The following is a 12,464-nucleotide window of genomic DNA, read 5'->3' as shown; positions in this document are numbered from 1 at the left end:
ATGGCACGGCAATCATATTTCATTGGTTGGTAGTCAATCCCGGATGCTCCAAACCCCCAAATCGCCTTCTCTGAATACTGTACCATGGGTAGCTCTAGCTCGTAATGCAATTCCTACCCTCGCGGAAAATCGAGGCTGGAATCTGGACAACGATGACGACGATGCAGACGCACGGGGACCAAGACGTCGGCAGCAAATGATTCCAGCGTGTATACGACGTGGTTAATACGTCCCCGTCAGCCAAATTATCAAAATACAAGCAATGGGAAGAAATGGGCAAGTTCAGGTTCCTTCTGTTCAATGCTCAACACATTATCCATACTTCTACGTGAGTGCGAGAATCTGTAAAATCCGGTAGGGAGACGAAGAAGGTGATGCATCCGGTTGACCGAGATTAGCCTTGAATTATATACGTCGTCTTCTACCTAACTGTCAAGATGGGTGTAACTGAAAATGTCGAAAGTCGCAATTTTCAACACAATTTCTCCCAGCAATGCCATGTGAAAAATTCGCCGGACCTCTTGGCTTAAGAGACCATCCCACTGCCACAATTTCCGACGGTCAAAACGCCACGCAACCAAGCCTGTTGATAGAAGATACCATAGAAAGATAGAATTGTTGTTGACCGTCGTCTTTTTCAAGCTAGAAGCCGTGCTATTCGCTGTTGATTCCATCGTTCCCTTTTGCATGCTTGTCGTCGGGGGCACCCAGACGGAAAGCCTTGTCTTCGAGGTTGTTGTTCTGTGGTGCAACGAGCCCGTCAGAAAGGCTAGCCATTCCGACATCTTTGCCACTTTTCTTGACGTTGAAGGGAAGCCTGGTCTGAACAGGCTGCCGCGGAGACTGTCCTCTGATGTAATAGTTCTTCCAATCGGCCTCTCGACGAGGCTTCCTCAATCCACGGCGGCGGCGCTTGTCGACAACGAAGCCGTAGTTGTACGCCGTTCTAGCTGTGTCATTGGCAAAGTGTTTGTCCCAGTCCCAGCTGTGTTTCTTGACTTTCTTGTCGGAAGGAACGGAAATTCTGAGTCGGGAAGTCTCGGAGAATAACTCCAAGAGGTGGACAGCTTCCATCTGGGCATCGTTGAGGGCAACCGAGCCGGCATCTCGAGCTCTGATCCAGACCACATCGGGGTCTTCCAGGGTTACATCGACGACGAGAACAGAGTCGGGCTCGTCACGGGGCTGAAAGGTGGTGGCAAACACTAGGTTGCCGAGGTTAGGTATGTTTTCCTTCGAGAAGGGGAAGATAGGACAGTACCGTCAATGTTTGGAGGAAGCAAGTCGATGAAGATGTTGCGGTCAGGCGTGGGCAAGAGTCGGGGCTTGGCGCCCTTGGATTTCCGTCTGGCATGGGCGATGTCGGTGCTTGGGAATGTAACCTGGATCCAACCCCATGTCTTGGGGTCCTCTCGTAGAAGGAGTGTAGTCTTGACGTCCTTGGACGGCCCAAGTTGGAGGCGCTGGCCAGAGGCGTCGGTCCACGAGATTGACACGTCGGTCAGGCGGCGCTCCTCCGCCTTGGCCATGTCGAAAATGCTTTTGCCTCGTATCGGATGCAGTGGGAAGCGTGAACTTGATGGAGATCAAGGTCGTCCAGCGCAGTTCGCCATATGTGGGATGATGCAGATGGGTTGAAGAGGTTGAAGTTGGGCGAAAGAGGCCCGAGAGACCCGAGATCTGCACCGGAAGGCGTGAGAATTCTGCCACCTTCCAGACGATGCGGTGTGCCTGCCCAAGTATGAAAGGGAAACTGCAAAAGAAGGAAGGTGCAATACAATGGTGGAAGGATCCGACCAGGCACCTGCCTCCCACTCACTCGAAAGGCAAGAACTGGCCCAACGACACATGCCCCTTCTATGCTTTGCTTGATTATGTCACTTTCGCTTGACTACAAAGAGAAAACGGCGTTGGTATAATGAAAGAGTTCATTCGAATCTTGCATAAAGGGGTCAAACCCAGATGTTTCGAGGACAGGGACTGACTAGGAGGTACTCATCCACGTGAGCGAACAAGGGTCTTCATCATCGTGCCATCTTCTACTTGGACTAAAACCCACATATCAACGGGAGAGTCTGGAAATGAGGACCTTCTGATATTTCTCGTTGATAGGTATCCAGATATATATTTTGCATATAATGTATGGAATGACGACACAAAGCTGATCAATGCCGGTTAAACCTCCCCGCCACTCACCGCGGCAGCTCTGCCTGCCCTCCGACCAAAGACAGCACCGGAAGTCAGCCCACTGCCACCCGGATAGTTTTGATAGAAGAGGCCTCCCATCATCTCACCAACACAGAATAATCCTGGAATGGGTTTCCTTGTTGTGGCACTGATTAGCTGCGCACTCTCAGCGTCGACCTTGAGCCCGCCAAAGGTAAACGTAACGCCGCAAGTCACCTTGACGGCAAGAAACGGACCCTTATCCAGAGGAAGTGCCCAGTTCGACTTGTCCAATGGCAGTTGCTTCGTTGATGATTGTGTCGAAACGCCGTCCAGAACAGAAGGATCCCACTTCGCGGATGGGTTTTCCTGCTGAAACGCATATACTGCAGAGTTGTAATTGTGCAAAGTGCTGAGGAACTTTTCACGATCCTTGAGTCCATTCGAAGATAAGATGTCTGCGAGCCCTTCAATTGTTGCCGCTTCGAAGCGATTATCTTTTAGTCTCTCTGGGCGATACTCTTCAGATCGAAGCCACGGTGTCGTTCGAGCGTCCCAAACTTGGAAGGCGACGTGATCCGGCTGCTGAAGAATCGCACGGCCGAATTTGGCATATGTGTAGTTTCTCATGGCAACACCTTCGTCGACGAACCGATTTCCTTCGACGTTGATCATGAGACCTAGAGGGTATCCGGACTTGGTGTACTCGTTGGATGCCTCGCGGTCGCCCACCGACGGATCGGCGTTCGCATCCCAGCACGTGGCGTGGCACCCAGACCAGTTGCCCACTGGCAAAGCATCGAGATCTCGAATGGCCAGTTCGATGCAATCTCCCATGTTATAAGGAGTTCCTCGAACCATGGCCATATCCCACCCAGGTCCAAGATACTGGCTGCGCATCCGTGGGTTCGACTCAAACCCGCCAGCGGCGAAAACAATCGCATTTGTTGAAACGACCTGCTCCACTTCATCGTGAAGAACCGTAGCCAGATAGCGATGCTTCCCACCCCCTTTTTGTCGTCTGACCCCTTTCAGCCCAGTGCCCCAAGAGAAGAGCACACCACTGGCTTTAGCCGCAGCTAGATGATCCGCGATGAGACCCTTGCCCCCATCCTCAGTCTTGAGACACAGCCCGCCCCAGAACTTGAACCTCCCGTCAACTTCGTATGCCTGACGGTTGAAGGATAGCTGGAATCGGATGCCATGGTCCGCAAGCCACTTCACGGTAGATCTCGAGTCCGTGATCAGTACTCGAGAGAGCTCCTTATCCGAACGCCCCGCGCAGACGTTTTCCATATCCTTCGCAAAGTTTCCAATCGTGTAAGGCGCCAAGTCAATTTTAGTCGCCTTTTCGTCGTCGACGTTGTTGACAAGCGGGAGGATATCGTCGAGGCCATCGTGGACTGTCCGGTAGGCGCCGGCAGTGAAATAAGAATTGCCCCCGACCCATTCTTCAGGACATTTGTCAATTAGCAGGACAGTTGGCTTTTGGCCGGATGGCAACTGCGTTTCAGCGGCGGACAGCGCGGCGGAGAATCCCGCGTTGCCGCTGCCGACGACGAGAACGTCACATTCGGTGCTGGGCAGAGGCATGACAGCGATGGGAAATCGAAGAGCCGGGCGAAGACGACGATTTGAAACCGAATCGTGAGATTGCGCTAATTTAGTTTCAAGGACAAGAAGTGTTCTTAATCAGTGGGAAGTTTGTCAAAAATACATTTAATATTCCGGAAACGGGAGTGAGTCCCGTCGTCACTCCCGCGGGAACGGGGAGTTGCCCCTCATGCGGGGGAGCGGGGGAGGGGCAGCAGGTCACTGCACTTCGGACACATCCGCCGGGTACGACGTGCCGATGACCGGACGTTGACCGAAGGTGCGCTCAAAACATCAAAGAGTTCGCATCGGCGGCGATTGCATGGCATATTGAAACAAATAGGTCATGGCGACTGAATCAAACAACATGTACATGATAAATTTCGTGTGATTGATCGGGCGGATGCATCCGCGTGGCAACACATCGCTATCGACGTTGGCGAGATGGCTAGGCAGTTGGCTGAGGGATTATGAAATTGAACAGGCTTTGGCTTTTTTCCTTTTTTTAATCAAGGCTGTTTGTTATTGGGGTATGGCGCGTATGGAAATGGGCGTTCTTGCTGATGATAATGGTTGTTGTCGACACGATTCTCGTTCAGAAAAGAAAACCCCAGTCTTCCTCCTGGTAGAGCTACCGGACTGATGCAAGCCGGGCAAACTTGGAAGATTCTGTATCTCTGATCTGTATTAGTCTCTTCTTGGTCGTCTCCCCAGATCCCTTCAGAAGATCGCTGGTTTGCGCCCATAGACAATCGTTCTGGAAACTCAGTCAGTCATATTCATCATATTCATTGCGCCCGTAGGGACACGTACGTCTCGCACCAAGCATAGTTGGACCTCTTCTTCATTTCTCTCCTCATCTGCGCCCCAAGAACCGTCGCTTGTACTGGATCCCATCCCAGAATCTCAGTCATCAGGAACATGGCAAACCCCTCAAGGCTTTGGTCAAAGGCCATGTTGATCAGGAGACCCGCGTGTTGAAGCTTCTCATCTTTCGGCCAGCCATGCATGGGGACCTTGATCTTTCTCTCCACGACGTCGACGAACCCAGCCGCCTCCATGTTGTGCTTCATTGTATGTCCTCGGGAGACGGAAAAGGAACGCCCCATCTTCTCGCCGCCTTCGTCAAAGATGCGCCTCCATTCGTGGAAAACATGGTCTGGCGGGAGCTGGATGTGGTCAGATTGAACGTTGGCGTCGAACTCCAGGTTCTGGACCCAACCGCCAGGCTTGAGGTGCCGGTAAGCTGACCGGTATAAGCTCACCCAGTCTGGTATGCTACCGTAAAGACACCGCAGGTGGACGAAGTCAAAGTGATCCTCCGGCCACATCCAGTCGAGGAGGCAGTCATCCAGAACGAAGCGGAGGTTGGTAGGCACCCACGTTGGCTGGATGGGACTGATATCGGTGCCAAGAACCTCAGCGTCCGGGTACTGGTCTGCGAAGTCGATTGCCCAAATCCCCGTCCCCGTGCCGACGTCCAGAACTCTTTGCGGATTATCCCCAATTGGCGCCAGAAAGAGCTCGTCGTCCAGAAGCATCAGCAGTGCGTTATGGATCATGTCCAGTCCGTCATTCTGCTGCTCATCGTTCGGCGCCCAGTACTCCGTCGTCTTGCTATTCTGGTACGTCCGGCCATGAAGCTTGCGATAGTCGAAGATACTCTCGGACAGCGACGCTGTAGACGACACAATACTCTGGGCGTCGATCGCGGAGTCTGCATCGTCGTTATCATCTCCACCATCTAGATCCGGGTTCGGTTCAATCCGCGTATCTGTAGCCACTCCAGGCTGTGGGTCGGCAGCAGGATCCCGGACAGACGGTCCCGTTCTCGAAGGCTGTGGATCAGCGGGAGGACTGGGGATAGAAGCGGGAGGGCTTGGGATAGACGGCTCCGTCCTTGAAGGGCCCGTGGCCAGCTCGATGAACGCGGATGCCATGTCGTTCCACAGATATCGCCGTCAAGTTCTCGCACGGATGAACGCTGAAGAAAGCTGACAGGACGAAACGTGGGGACGCAGAGGTAGCCGCAGAGATTTTCAGAGAAGCAGACGAGCAGGCGCCAGGTTTCTGTCTGACCGAGACAAACGGTCTTTAAGAGGGAAGGGGTGTCATCGTACGAAAAGGACCGTCATGCGGTGAAACCTCGCGGTCCTTCCCGTTTCGCTGCTCGATTCCTCACAAATAAAATCTCATCTCTCGCTTAGGCTAGAGGTGACCGGCCAGTGACGTGCCTTTCAATGACGCAGCGGGCACAGAGACACGCCGTTCCGCCATGCACCCCGTTGAGGAGCGCGAAGGGCGGCGGGCGCTCTGTCTCAGTCTGCAGCCGACAGTTGAGGCGCTGCCAACGGTTGGAGCGAGATTAGGTTCATTGGGCGTCCCGTCAGCCTATGTGGAGGAAAAAGCAAAGAAAATGCAAAGGTGTCAAACAGCAACAAACAACGTTGGCTCTCGATTGAGCGCGTATGTCGGGGTTGGGCTTCCACGCATCGTCATTCGCTGCGTGTCATGCATGCAACCGAGGCGTTTCTGCACTTCCTGTCCGACTCGGTTACTCCCCCGATGGCTCCGATCAATGCCAGCTGAAAACCCCGTGTTTGCGCGCCCAAGGGGGCTGCTTGGCTGGGCAAACGAGATGCCCCGGTTAGGCCTACCCGGTCCTCGGGAAGCAGCGATTGGTAATGGAGGTTGGCAAGATGATGGCATCGAGAGCGCCCATGTCGGATCGCGTCTGCGGGTGGAGTCGAGCGGGTGGCCCGCGTGGGTGAGGGGCTGACGGGAGCGAGCATGCACCAACGGATAGACCTGCATTCCCGTGCCGGAGGCATCGTTATGTCCGTTAGTGCGGGCGAATACGGGCGTAATGAGGGGAAGAGATTCCCACGTTTGCTCTTGACACGGCCCGAGACAGGACCCCTCAAGGAGGAGACACCGTAATGCTGTCTTGACGTCGAAGAACGATTGGGTCTCCGGCTTTTGCAAGATAGCAGCCTGTGTGAACTAAGACATGTCTACCTATTTGTCAAAGAATGCAGCTCCCAGGTCGATTCACTGCGCAATCGAGGCGAGCTGGTGTTGCAGTCTGCATGTCATCACTCTTCCGGCTGCCGGGTTGTCATCACACCCTTAGCGTTTGCTCAGCCTCTCGTGTTACCCAAACACGATCTTGCTGCCTGCCGGTGATGGAAAGCGGGGCTACATGCCGGCCAGCTCACACCGAGTTCTTCCTGCATTGAGTGTGTCTGCTAGTTGAAGTAGCCGCTGAGCATGAATCAAGCTTCCGCTGACAGCTGCGTTGCAAGCTCAGTTGCTTGATTCGTGTTACAATCCATAGTGGGCTCTCTTCGCGTTGGTCTAGACTTTGTCAAGTCGGCACGTTTTTGCCGGTTCGTGGGGGCGATGCCATGGGGTTGAATAAGGTTGGGATCAGCCGGCAAACGGCTCCTAGGAAACCTTAATCTTAACCGATCTTGAACTCATCAGTCGAAGCCAGGAGGATACTATCGTACAATGGCGTTTGTCAATCCAGCCCTGTGCCTGAGCACTACTTGACGGCCCAGGAAGCGTGCTGTGCGGGAATGGAGGCATCGTCGCAGGAGACTCGATGCGTGTCATGCTCGAAGCCAATTCGCTGTCGACGTCGACAAGACTTCGACGAACAGGTTTCCTCTTATGGAATAGGCGAAGGTGGGATCCATACCGGTGAGCGTCTAGTCGAAGAACTTCCACCCCATTGAAGGAGAGGCGTGCATGCGTTTGATAGCTGAATGCGCTGGAAGATGGACCGAATAATAAGTCGAAGGACAATGTTCGAAGCACTCGACTAATGCCGCGGGTAAAGACCGGGGAACATTGATGCACGCCCGATCCAGAGACTACGGCCGTGCCTCCGGAGTTGCTGGCGATTCACCGGCCAGGACATGCGTTCGGCCCCAAGACCGGTAGCCCCACAGCGGCGTTGAACATCTCAGTTGAAGATTCGGCCCGGCTTAGCACGCTTCCGCTCTTGTTCTCACCATTTACATCATTTCGAAGCTGATGGTGGTAGACTTATTGCAAACCCGTGCTTTAGAATCTGGAATTTAGGACACCGTTCATGCTTCGGCGCTGATTCCCCACCCCCTGAAGGCGATCAAACGGCGGTTCATCTAAATTCAGGGGTGCAAGGGGCAGCTAGGGTTCCCCGCCGCAGCGAGTCAATTCCTCAAGCTCGAGCTCTGAAGTGGCCTTTTTCTTCGCCTCTTTCTCTTCGGCATCCGGCCACTGTGTTCATACGTCACCGTCGCACTCGTTAGAATGTCTCTGAAGCTTGTCTTGCCGCTGCTGGCGCTCGCTGGTACCAGCTTGGGCTGGCAACACAAAGCAGAAGCTCAAGTTCGTGATGCGATTGCCACCAATGAATACAGTCTGATTGCCTGTAAGTTGACTTCCTTGGAGCTTTGGACCTACGCTGATCGCTTGGATAGTTGTCGCGGTAAGCTCGCCATAAATGTCCCAGCAGCTCCGAGCAGCTCAACGATATCATTCTAGCACGCAACATACTGACCCGACAAGCCTTCTACGTACGTTGTGCGCCGCGCCTTTGAGAACCATCTCTAACCATACCAGCGATGCATCCAAAGCTCTCGAGCCGCACTGGGGTGCCGTCGAGGATGCGATCCCGACTGCCCTCTCCGTCGATTGCGAAGCCTCGCCCGACCTTTGCGCTGACCTCGACGTCGCTTCTTTCCCCGCGATCCGATTCTACCGCCCCGACGGCACGAAACACCACTACCGTGGCTCCCGGAAGGGCTCCGAGTACGTCAGGTCCTAGACTTGACCTCTTGTCACTCCCAGCTAACGAGTCTGCGCAGAATCGGCGCCTTCGTCAACCGCATGAACCGACCCGTCATAACCCCCGTCGAGAAGCAGACCCTGTCCTCCTTCCGGAGCAGCGACGACGTTGTCGTGCTCGGCCAATTCACCACCGAAGAATCCTCCCTACGCGACCGGTACAATGATCTCGCCGAGCGCTTCCACGATCGCTATGCTTTCGGCTTGACCGACGTTCCCGAATCCCCGGGCCGAATTACATGCTGGAATAATGCCATTGGTGCGATGCAAATGTCGTCAGAGCTAGACGAGGTCGATGCCATGGAGAAGCTGGTCAAGAAGTGCGCGGCGCCGTTGGTACCGCGATTGACAAGGCGCAACGAGGCGGAATACCTCAATGTCTGTTCCCTCAATACCCCCCCCCCCCCCCCCCCCCCCCCCGNCCCCCCCCCCCCCCCCCCCCGGATCTATCGTGATTGCTGACCGAGATGTAGGCGGGCAAGTCGTTGGTCTACTTCTTCGCCAGGATCGACCAGTTTTTGGACGCATGGAGCTCCGCTGTCATCCCCTTGGCCAAGAAGTATCACCAGTACATCACTTTTGTCACCGTCGACTTGACCGAGTACCCTGAGATGCCTGCAATGTTCGGCCTGCCCACAAACATCGAAGACGCTGTTGCTTTGCAGAACCCAGCCACTGGCCAAGTATTCCCGTTCACTGGAGAGATCACAATCGATGCCGTGGAAACATTCATCACCGATATTTCTGAAGGCAACATCGAACCATGGGATGGAGAGACGATCCTGGAAGTCGTCGAGGTTGATGCAGACGATGAGGTGGCTCCGGCCCAGGCCGAGGAACAGAAGGAGAACCGAGAGGGAGCCTCTAAGGCCAATGTCGAAGACGCGACAGAGAAGGCCGATACTCACGATGAACTCTAAGAGTGGCGTTGTCAGAGTCGATCAGAGAAGTTGAACAGGTGGTCTTGTATATACCTAATAGCGTACGTTTCCACTCCATTAAAGGGACAGGAGAGCCACTTGTTCCTCCAAGTCATGGGACGTGGAACTTCACGAATGCGTCAATCGTGGACCTGAAAGTCCTTCACTCCAATCTCAATATGAGTGGCAATTACAAAATCAGTAAGCCAATGCAGCCTGGAAAACATGTGATAACGGTTTTCATGATAGTGACCACACCTTTCCACACTATAGACTAGACCGACCTCTCGGAAACTTCGGGCAACCTTAGGCGATGATGGCAAGTTGGATCGAATGTTATCAAAAGCTCCCTGCAGATAGCGTCTTGGCAATGCCAGGCAGACACGACCTCGAATGATTCCCGAGATCATCCAAGAATGGATCCCACAGAATTTCCCTGTTAGAATTACCATGGAGGAGATCAATTGAAATACAAAATCGAAAACGCCATGATCAATAAAAATCGCGAATTCTAAAAAGTCCCAGTATGCTGAGAAACGCCATGCATTTGCTAGCTCCATGTGGAAGGTGACCCTGATGGTTTACGTCATTGCGAATCTCTGGGAAAAGAACGCTTTTTTGGGCCTTTCTAGCCAAGTCCTGGGAAGTGCATGCTCAGAGCGCAAAAACTGCCATTGGTATACACCCTTGTTCTTGAAAGCACACCATCATCATACAATGGGGGACAGGCTTGGCGCTTACCTTCTTCCCGTCGAACTTTCCTTTTGCAGTTTGCAGCCAAGAGGCGCACCCTGTTGATGCAAGGTTGGTGGTGAGTTACTTAAAGGCATCCCGATTGTCCCTGATCCCATGCCCCCTCGCCTCAATCCCCTTTGGGTGCACCGCTATAGACCGTTACCGTGCTTCAGTTGCCACGATGAAGCCCATTCTCGTCGTCTCACTCGTAGCCTCCCTCGTCGCGGGGCTCTCCGTTCAAAAGCGAGGCGCAATCTCGTATGAAGGGTACCAAGTTCTCCGCGTCAAGACTCTGAGCAAACTGGCCTCCGTCCAACAAAAGCTCTCGACAATCCCTCACGAACAATGGAACCACGATATCGACACTCACATCGACATCGTGATCTCTCCTGACCAGATCCCAAATATTGAGGCCCAGGGTCTAGATTACCGCGTGCTTCACAAAGATCTCGGCGAGTCTATCACAGCAGAGTCTCAGCTCAGGGGTACATACAAGCGTGACGTCGACGATCTGTCATGGTATGACTCCTACCATCCGTATGCCGACCATATCCAGTACATTAAGGACCTCCACGAGTCTTTCCCCGACAACTCGGAATTGATTACCGCCGGCCACTCCTATGAGAATCGGACAATCCAAGGGATTCATCTTTGGGGAGACGAGGGTCCCGGAAAGCCGGCTGTACTTTACCAGTAGGTTGCGTACTGTCGTAGTATGATGATATGAACAGACTCTAACGTCATTTCAGTGGCAATGTGCATGCCCGAGAATGGATTACGTCCAAGGTGAGTTAACCGTGGAAAGTCACAGACCATCCAGCTAAGTTGATCAAGGTGGTTGAGTACCTGACTCTCCAACTCATCAACACCCACAAGAACGCCACCAATACCACGGACTCCTGGTTGAACACTTACGACTTCCACATCTTCCCCATCGTCAACCCCGACGGCTTTGCGTACTCCCAGGAAGTTGACCGTCTCTGGCGAAAGACCCGTACGCCGCCTCCACCGCCGCCGCAGAACCAGTCCTGCTATGGTACAGACATCAACAGGAACTGGGAGTACGGATGGGACGTCAACTCGCTTGGTGCTTCGACTAACGCCTGCGCCCAAGCTTACCGAGGCCAGAGACATTCCGACACCATTGAGAACCAAGGTCTCGATGCCTACGTCCGCAAACTCCGTGACGCGGCTGGAATCAAACTGTTCATCGACTGGCACAGTTACGGCCAGTACATCCTTTCACCCTTCGGATCGAAGGAGGAGTGGTATGCTCCCGAGCTTGGAAAGTGGACCAAGGCAGCGTCAATCCTGAGCGAGGTCATCCGGGACAGCTCCGAGCGGCGCACAACCTTCACCTTTGGCCCCAGTGGTGCTACGCTGTACACAACCACCGGAGCTGCTCCAGACCACGTCTATGCTATCGGTGGTGCTGACTTTTCGTACACCATTGAGCTTCCTGATACGGGGGACTATGGCTTTATTCTGCCACCTGAGCGTATCAGAGGCGCTGCTGAGGAGCAATGGGTCGGCCAGAGTGCCTTATTTCCGCTGCTAGACGAGGTCTTTTTTGACGGTATCGGTCCTGCGTGAGCAAATACTGCGGATACCAACAGTGACTGGGATCCCAGGCTGTTGGAAAATAAGCATATCATGTTTTTCTTAAATCCACATGGGGGTTTCACATTTCTATAAGTATAATTAGAAATAATTAAGATGCCTAATTTTCCTTTCCTAGAGCAACTATCTTTTCTATCGCAATATACTCTAACTTATTATCATTATCGCTACGCTCGTCGTCGTTATATATATATATATATATTTATTTAATATCTATAGTGCCTTAGAACTAAGTAAAAGACGCTCTAGTGTCTATCTATTCTAAGTATATATATAGATTAGGGTAGAATAATAAAAGAGATTTAAAAAATAAAGTAAAGTAAAGTCCTACTATCCTAACTTATCCTATCTTTATACTATATAGTATACTCTAATAGTAAATCTATAAGATATTAATATATTAATTATTTTTAAGCTATAGTATATTAAATACTTTAGAGGTAATAGTTTTAATACCTTATATATTATATAGAGTAAGTAGGAGATACCCTCTTATACTATATATAATATATAGGGAAGAAATATTTAATATTAATATATATATTCTCTACCTACTCTAGTTTATTAAGGTAAGGGGAAATATATAAGATTAAT

General features: G+C 52.4%; 5 protein-coding genes across 5 annotated transcripts; 2 read left to right on the top strand and 3 right to left on the bottom strand.

The window, feature by feature from the left end:
• Window positions 1-654: 654 nt before the first annotated feature.
• GCG54_00012263 (uncharacterized protein) lies at window positions 655-1,529 on the bottom strand (the record flags this gene model as incomplete). The annotated part of the gene is made up of 2 exons (XM_045412144.1): window positions 655-1,205; window positions 1,262-1,529. The coding sequence occupies 2 exons, from the start codon at window positions 1,527-1,529 to the stop codon at window positions 655-657; spliced, it is 819 nt and encodes a 272-aa protein (XP_045261179.1).
• A 646-nt stretch (window positions 1,530-2,175) lies between these two features.
• Window positions 2,176-3,759, bottom strand: GCG54_00012262 (Fumarate reductase flavoprotein subunit; the record flags this gene model as incomplete). The annotated part of the gene is made up of 1 exon (XM_045412143.1): window positions 2,176-3,759. The coding sequence occupies one exon, from the start codon at window positions 3,757-3,759 to the stop codon at window positions 2,176-2,178; it is 1,584 nt and encodes a 527-aa protein (XP_045261178.1).
• A 788-nt stretch (window positions 3,760-4,547) lies between these two features.
• Window positions 4,548-5,699, bottom strand: GCG54_00012261 (Secondary metabolism regulator LAE1; the record flags this gene model as incomplete). Its single annotated transcript, XM_045412142.1, has 1 exon — window positions 4,548-5,699. The coding sequence occupies one exon, from the start codon at window positions 5,697-5,699 to the stop codon at window positions 4,548-4,550; it is 1,152 nt and encodes a 383-aa protein (XP_045261177.1).
• Window positions 5,700-8,058: 2,359 nt separating this feature from the next.
• GCG54_00012260 (uncharacterized protein) lies at window positions 8,059-9,515 on the top strand (the record flags this gene model as incomplete). Its single annotated transcript, XM_045412141.1, has 6 exons — window positions 8,059-8,179; window positions 8,229-8,236; window positions 8,317-8,324; window positions 8,371-8,559; window positions 8,616-8,973; window positions 9,069-9,515. 6 exons carry the CDS (start codon window positions 8,059-8,061, stop codon window positions 9,513-9,515), a joined length of 1,131 nt encoding a protein of 376 aa, XP_045261176.1.
• A 916-nt stretch (window positions 9,516-10,431) lies between these two features.
• Window positions 10,432-11,843, top strand: GCG54_00012259 (Metallocarboxypeptidase A-like protein; the record flags this gene model as incomplete). Its single annotated transcript, XM_045412140.1, has 3 exons — window positions 10,432-10,943; window positions 11,000-11,036; window positions 11,085-11,843. The coding sequence occupies 3 exons, from the start codon at window positions 10,432-10,434 to the stop codon at window positions 11,841-11,843; spliced, it is 1,308 nt and encodes a 435-aa protein (XP_045261175.1).
• Window positions 11,844-12,464: the final 621 nt, after the last annotated feature.

This window comes from Colletotrichum gloeosporioides (genome assembly GCF_011800055.1).
Source record: "Colletotrichum gloeosporioides strain Lc1 chromosome Unknown consensus_65, whole genome shotgun sequence".
In the NCBI taxonomy this organism is placed as follows: domain Eukaryota; kingdom Fungi; phylum Ascomycota; class Sordariomycetes; order Glomerellales; family Glomerellaceae; genus Colletotrichum; species Colletotrichum gloeosporioides.
Note: the sequence above shows the minus strand (reverse complement) of the source record. Positions and strands in the feature narration are given on the sequence as shown.